This window comes from Alligator sinensis, unplaced genomic scaffold, assembly GCF_000455745.1.
Source record: "Alligator sinensis unplaced genomic scaffold, ASM45574v1 scaffold1002_1, whole genome shotgun sequence".
In the NCBI taxonomy this organism is placed as follows: Eukaryota; Metazoa; Chordata; order Crocodylia; family Alligatoridae; genus Alligator; species Alligator sinensis.
In genome coordinates, this window is record NW_005842710.1 from 395,967 (window position 1) to 403,167 (window position 7,201).

The window sequence follows — 7,201 nt, forward strand, 5'->3', positions numbered from 1 at the left end:
GTGCTGCAGCCTTGAAGGGAGATGCTACAAGCTCTGCCCCTGGTATGGCTGGGAGACCCTCCGCACCAGGTCACTGGGGTGCCCTGCAGAACAGGGCAATGCCCTGGGAAGCCACACAGGGTACTGGCCATGGTAGGGGCAAGACCATGTATGTGGTAAGAGCCAAGCCATGACCAGGCAGGGCAGCCCACAGGAGGGGCCTTTAACATCACCAGAGCTGTGGGCAGCAGTGGAGGGTGCCGCTCATGGGGAGTCAGAAATGAGGAGCACTGGCAGAGCTGTGAGGGATCCTGGGGCCAGGCTGGCAGAGGGCTGGGAGTCAGGAGTGAGGGGCACTTGCAGAGGAGCTATGGCCGGGTCATTTTGCCTTTGACCTGTGCTGCGGTGGATTCCAGGTAAGGTTGTGCTTCCCAGGAGTCCTGCTCCACCCACCTCCTCCCACCTATCGAAGCTGATCTGGGGATGCAGCTGCCCCGGGTGGGCTTCAGGCCAGGCACCCACTCTGTTAATGTTTCATTCACTGGGATTAGAGGCTGCAGCAGCCCCTGAGGCAGAGATCCAAAGGGCACCAGCCGCTGCCAGGCCAGGTCCTCCCTGCCTCCCAGACACCCCATCGCTGCTGTGCTCTCCGGAGCTGTCCCGGCCGCAGGACAGAGACTCTGCAGCTGAGCGGAGCCCTGTGCCCTGCCCAGAGCAGCCTGAGCACTGGGGACAGGCAGGTCTGTCACTGAAGGGTCTCCCATAGGCAGTGGGCTGAGCACAGATTTGTCTGTGATGGTGGGGTCTCCCCGTGGTATGGAGTCTGCAGACTAAGGAGGGGAGGGGGCACGGGAGGTGGAGGGATGAAGACAATGCCAAGGAGTTAATGGGGTCTCCCTTCCCCCAGGTGCCTGCACCCTCTTTGCTGGAGGCCACGAGGACCCAGTCCAGCTGGCGATGCTGATTCTGAGCTGCTCCTCCAAGCTGCAGCTGCTGGAGGGGGTGCTGCGGCAGGGCCTGCCCAAGACGTTGCCGGTGATGTTGGGCTTCCCCTCTCCTGAGGGGCCCCTACAACCCTCACACACTCATCCTGGGACTGGGCTGGGTGGGGGTGGGCCCTATGTGCCCTGGGTGACTGGGGGGCAATGGGCCAAAGGTGGGGGGTGGTGAGAGCTCCTCCAGGCTCACTGATGCCATCTGGGGACTCTTGGCTCCTTGTCTGGCACTGGCCATTCTGCCAGGGTTCGCACCCCCCACCCTCATGCAAAGTCCAAACCCAGTTTAAATTCCTCTTGCTCACGCAGCAGAACTCTGAATACCTGGCTAGCCAATCACAGCTTGGGTGGGCTCCCTGCCAGCCTTTCACCACCTTGCTGGGCTTGATTCCAGCCAATTGAAGCGTGGGCTGGTTCTGTGCCAGCCAAATGGGAAGGGGATACACAGCAGGGGGTACAGCTCCAAACTCAGCAAACACTAACTCAAGAGGCAGGAGGTGGGCACAGGGGAGTGGGGAGGGGAGGCAGGGGCAGGGTCTGAGAACTTTTCCTTGGCTCAGAGGACTTCTGGGTACCAGTGCCCAGCCTGGCTGGGATCCCCAGAAACCTCATGCTTCTCTCACCCTGTCCATCACCCCTGGTACTGCAGGACATGTGCACAGAGTCCAGGGCAGATACCAAGGCTCTGAACCATAGAGACTCAGTCTCAGCCTCTGCCCCTGAGCCCTCTTCACCCAGCCTCACCGGGCATGTGTTGGCCTCAGTCCTTGGGCCAGGAGCTATTGTTCTGCCCTTCTGCGTCCCCCCATCATGGCCTATATCAGCCCTCCAAACCCTCGTACCCCCCCATCCTCCTGCATCCCCCATCTTTCTCTCCCTGTCCTGCCCTCTCACATTCCTGGAGACCCCCTCACAGTTCCAGGCCTGGGGCTCCCCGCACCCGGCTTTAGCCCCATTGAAAACCTGGAGAGGTGGCAGCTATCAACTGCGAGCTGTGGCAATGCCCACCTCTCAGGAAGTGCCAGGGGAGACTGGAGAAGAAACAAAGTCTCCAGCGAGGCAGAAGGTCACAAACAGCTAAACCCACCTCTGGGCAAAGATCAGGGGGCTCCTGATACCCAGCTGGAATCGGGCACCACCCTTGTTCTCCCTCCACCTTGGCACCCATGGGTCCGCCTCCGTGGCACTGACCCCACCACACGTCTCCATAGGTCCATGGCAGCATCATGAACATCAACCGTGGGAACCCAAGTAGCTACGAGGTGCTGGTGGATTCTTGGCCAGACTTCAAAGCTGTCCTTGTCAGGCCACGCAAAGAGGTGGGGGCTGTCAGATGCTCTGTGGGGACTGGCAGGTGTGGCACAGGAAAGAGATTTAGAGGTTTCCTCTTTTCTGATCTGGCCTCAAATCAGTGGCACTGGCTGGGGGGGTGTGAAAGAGGGCATGGGACCTTTCCCCTGTTGGGGCTGCCAGGCTGGGATGGGGGCTCTACCCGTCTTGGGGCATGGGGGAACTATTTCTCCTCCCTGGAGTTTTGCTCTCAGTGAGTGTCCCTCCAACAGGTGGTGACAGACAACTCCGATGTATTTACTAACATGCACGCAGCCTTCTACCGGGACCTGGGTGCCTACCGGGCTCTGCTGGACAGCCCGGGGGCCATCAACTGGGGCCACACAATCTACATCATAGGTAACAGCTGGGTTTGACTTCCCCAAAGCCCGAGTGACCCTGTAACAGGGGGCCTGCTCTGGGCTGATCTCACTGTGGCCCACCCCCCTGTTTCTGGGCTAACCGCCTGCCTTCTTACCCACCACGCCTGGTTGTTAATTAGTTCATTGATGTAATTAAGTGGGAGGCTGCCCATTTCATGCCCCGATGCCAGGGACCGCTATCTGCAACTCCATTCCTCCCCTACACCGCAGCCCAAGCCTTGCAGATGGCATCTCAATGTTATCATCATCACCAGGCCCCCAAACTGGGCCCCAGAATCCTCCTAATTGACCCCCGCCTGGATTCCTCTCCTCAGGCGGTCTCATCCGCCTTCATCCTGGGCAGCATAGCTCCTTGAACTGCTTCCCCTTTGGGTGTGATCCCCCCTCCCCGGGACCTTCGTCTCTCTAGCCCTGGCCCACCTCCAGGCCAGCTGAAGCCCCAGGCGCGCAGCTCTTGGGCGTCCCTCGTGGTGGGCCCCCGGCCCTCTGATCCTTTCGGTCCTGGCCCCAGCATGGGCCAGCCAGGGGGAGTTCAGACAGGCCTGAGTCTATGGCCTTTTCTCTCTCTCTGGGGGTCCACCCTCCAGGCCCTCAACCAAGGGGTCATCCACCCAGTCATGGGGGCTAGGGGTTAAGGCGCCCCAACCTGCCTTTCACTGGGGGGGTAACCGGGGGCTCCCAGACCACTGGGAGCCCCACCAGGCCACCCACTCCCGGCAGGGTGCAGTTTTAGGTCATGCCCAGGATCAGGAGCCTCCTTACCATCCCCTACAGCTCCTCCCTTACCTTCAGATGATACCAGCAGCCCTCCGGCTAGGCAGTGTTGTTGCCTGCCCTCCAGCAGCAAAACTGCCCTGTTTATATGGGCAGCCCCCGATTCAACATGGCTGCCCTCGTCAGGCACCTGGCAGCTGCCAGCTCCAGGCCCTTGAAGTGGCAGCACACACAGCGCCTTGCCACAGGCCTCCATAACACTGGCAGTTCCTGCAAACCCAGCTACCAGAGGCCCTATGGCACAGCAGGGTTGTGTGGGGCAGCCCTATGCCAGTGCTGGGCTGAGGGCACAGGCTGTCTCCCTCCTGAGAGCCAGGAGGCCAGCTAGTTTGGTGCCTTAGACACATGCCCCTCCATCACCTGCCTTGCCAGATGGACCTGCTCTGCAATGCAGACCCCCTAGTTGACACTGGTTTGTGGGGTGGGGGTTTCTGCTCATGGCACATCACTTCTCCCTGCAGGGCTTCAGGATGGGCTATACGAGGCCTCCAGGGATGTTGCCAAGGCCAAGGGTGTCCAGGTAAATTGGCAGTGCTACTTCACCTTCTTCCACCCTGACCCCAGCACCATGCCCGACATCCGGTAAGTGTGTGTCCTATCACTTCACCCAGCCACCACCCAGGGCAGTCTGATGTGGGGGTGTACAAACACATTGGGCTGTGTGCCCTTGGCACAACCAGTGACCAGCCTTCACCCCACGCAGGCTCCAGTGCAGGAGATAACCACCCTCCTCCGGGACACTTCAGGGGCTGTAGGGAAGAACCTATCACAGAGTACACCTGAGGTGGGGGACATCCCAGCTTCGAATATCCCCATGCCTATGTGTCCAACCAGCCAAAGTCCAACTGCAACACTGCAGAGAAGGACCAGGGGGTTACAGTGGAGCAGAAGCTGAATATGAGCCAGCAATGTGCTCTTCTTGCAAACAAAAAGTCAACAGCAACTGGGGTGTAGTAATAAGTGTGTCACTTGCAAATCAAGGGAAGTGATGTTTTTATTCTGTTCAGCACTGATGAGGCCTCTCCAGGAGAACTGTCTTCAGTTTTGGTCCCCTCACTTCAAGAAGGCTGCAGACAGTTTGGAAAGAGTCCAGTGCAGAGTGACAAAAATACTTGGGGGCTTTCCGAGGAGTTGTGATGAAAGGCTAAAAGAGCTCGGGTGATGTAGTATGGAGAAAAGAAGATTGAGGGGGAATTTGATAACAGTCTTCATATACCTGAAGCATGATTACAGACAGGATGGAGATGGGCTTTTCTCTGTGGCCATAGGGAACTAGAGTAGGAGTAGCACTAGGCTGGGTTTGTGGGGAAGGACCCTATGTCCCACACCCAGGTTTGAGTCAGAGCTGGCACCTCCTTAAGGGAAAGGCCTCCACTTCATTCCCACCCCCTGAGCCAGCCAGTGCTCCAGAATGGGGTTCGGGGAGGACCAGCACCACCTAGAGGGGAAAGGACCAGCACCCTTTTCCCTGCTGCTCTGAGCCGGCCCTCCTGTCCTGTAGCTCTAGTGCTCTCTCTCTGCTTCCCCAGGCTGGACCCTACCATGAAACTCTCATCCTTGAATGCCTCCCATGTTGATTTGCTGAACGCGACATGGGCCTATGGGGGGAATGAGCAGAGCCGGCAGTACTTGGCCCGCCTGATTCGCAGCTTCCCCAGCACCTGCCTCCTGGATGCAACAGGCTGCCCTATCAGCTGGAACATCACTGACCAATTCGGCACCACGGGCCATGGCTACACCCTACCCAAGTACCGCAGCCATGGCTACAATAGCATTGTGGCCATTGTCACGGCCAAGCGGCTGCATGCACAGGGCTACCCCAGTTTTGGCTACACCAGTCTGGACAACTACCCCATGCAAAGGCTGCAGGTGAGCCATGGGTTCCGGCTCCTGCCCAGCCTGTCCTACTTCATCAACCATCATCCAACACCACGCACAGTTCCCTCCTGAGCCCCATGTCCAGCCAACCAGGGCTTCAGAGCTGGGGGATCAGTTCTACACCCATGGGCCCAATGGCACCATCCCCACTGGGGAGCTGCCCTCCCCACCCCAACCCCAAACCAGCCTTACCCATGTATCCTACTTCCCACAGCCCACTGAACTGTTGATGTTCTTCCCTCCAGCAGAGCCAAGTGGTCACTGTTGTCCTCTCTGCTCTCAGTCAGAACAGCCCAAATTGCAGTCAGCCCCTAAGGTGTTCCCTGCTTATTCTCCCCCCAGGCCCAAAGAGGCAGCCCCCAGTCAGGTTTCACTCTCCCCCACCACCTTGTCACAACTTTCCCCATCATAGCCTGCCTACATCAGCTCTCTGCCCTTTGCTTTTGGCCATGCTGCCAAACCATAAGAACCAGTTGAACTGGAGAGGAGTTGGCCTGTGAAACTTAGGAGAGGGGCATGGTGTCATGCACAAACACCTTGGCTGCTGTCCACTAGAGGCAGCAACTCCCTAAAGGTAAAGAATCTGTCTTGGTTAATCCAGGGTAAAATGCATCACCCTGTTGTGATTATTCCCAGAGCAAGTGGTAGGGATCTCCTGGAATGCAGAGCTAAGGTTCACCATGGGAAGAAACCCATGGACATTCACCTGGGAAATCCCTTTAACTCTGCTCCCTGATTGTGAGGCATGGACAGTGCAAGGATCCCATGGGTGTCTTCACAGTTTGATTAAATTGATTGCTGAAGTCACTGCTGAGTTTCCTTCTGATCTCTGGCATGGCTGGGGCTACCTGCATGACAATGGGCAGTGGGATTTGATCCAGTGCCGCTCAACCATTCCCAGTTTTGGCTAAAAAAATTAGGGTTTTAGAATGCAATATGTTGGCAAACAAAGGCCTGTTATTTTAACAGGAAATGTCAATATGCTGTCAAAAGCCTGAACGGCCAAAACCTGAAGATGGTCTGGAGTCCCATTTCTAGGGGTTCCCTTTGAAATATAATGAAAGCCACCAGCTCAACCCCCTACCCAGAATATTTCCCAGGGGCTCCTCAGCCATAGTGCTGCTGCACTCACTAGTGCTGAGTCTAACTCTAAATGGAAGACAAGGATACCTAGAGAGGCTGGATAACTACAAGTCAGCAGGACCTGGTGAACTACACCCTAGAGTACTGAAAGAACTAGTTGACGTCATCGCATGACCAATGACAAAGCTATTCAAGAACTCCTGGTGCTCAGGTGAGGTCCTAGAAGACTGGAAGAGGGTCAAGGTTATGCCTATCTTCAAGGAAGGAAGGAAGGACAACCCAGAGAATTATAGGCCAATCAGTCTGACCTTGATCCCTGGAAAAATCCTGGAAAAATGTATCAAAGAATCCATCGCAGATAGGCTAACACAAGGCAGTATTCTAAATGACAGCCAACATGGCTTCGTTGCAAGCAGGTCATACCTGACCAACCTCATCTCCTTCTATGATCAAGTAACTCACCACCTGGATAAGGGAGATGAGGTTGACGTCATATTCTTGGATTTCAAAAAGGCTTTTGACTTGGTCTCTCATGGTGTCCTCATGGTAAAATTGGCAAGTTGCAGCCTCAACAACTTAACCGTCTGGTGGCTAGGAAACTGGCTCTGAGGTCAGACCCAGAGAGTGTTCCTAGATGGAATGGAGTCAACATGGCAAAAGGTGAAGTGCTGTCCCTCAAGGCTCAGTACTTGGACCAGTGCTTTTCAACATCTTCATCAACGATTTGGACATGTGTGTGGAAAGTGTACTGGCAAAATTCACGGATGACACCAAGTTATG

General features: G+C 56.3%; 1 protein-coding gene across 1 annotated transcript; it reads left to right on the forward strand.

Annotated features, from left to right (window-relative positions):
- The first annotated feature begins 493 nt into the window (after window positions 1–493).
- LOC102372919 (glycine N-acyltransferase-like protein 3) lies at window positions 494–6,145 on the forward strand. Its single transcript, XM_025216150.1, has 6 exons — window positions 494–719; window positions 887–1,014; window positions 2,186–2,293; window positions 2,537–2,663; window positions 3,922–4,042; window positions 4,990–6,145. The coding sequence occupies exons 1-6, from the start codon at window positions 509–511 to the stop codon at window positions 5,408–5,410; spliced, it is 1,116 nt and encodes a 371-aa protein (XP_025071935.1). The 5' UTR covers window positions 494–508; the 3' UTR covers window positions 5,411–6,145.
- Window positions 6,146–7,201: the final 1,056 nt, after the last annotated feature.

What these genes read in the sequence shown, in the direction of transcription:
- LOC102372919 (XM_025216150.1), top strand. Translation starts at nt 509, where the DNA reads ATGTTTCATTCACTGGGATTAGAGGCTGCAGCAGCCCCTGAGGCAGAG. An exon ending in CCACACAATCTACATCATAG is followed by an intron (nt 2,664 to 3,921) that starts GTAACAGCTGGG and finishes TTCTCCCTGCAG; the next exon opens with GGCTTCAGGATGGGCTATAC. An exon ending in AGCACCATGCCCGACATCCG is followed by an intron (nt 4,043 to 4,989) that starts GTAAGTGTGTGT and finishes CTGCTTCCCCAG; the next exon opens with GCTGGACCCTACCATGAAAC.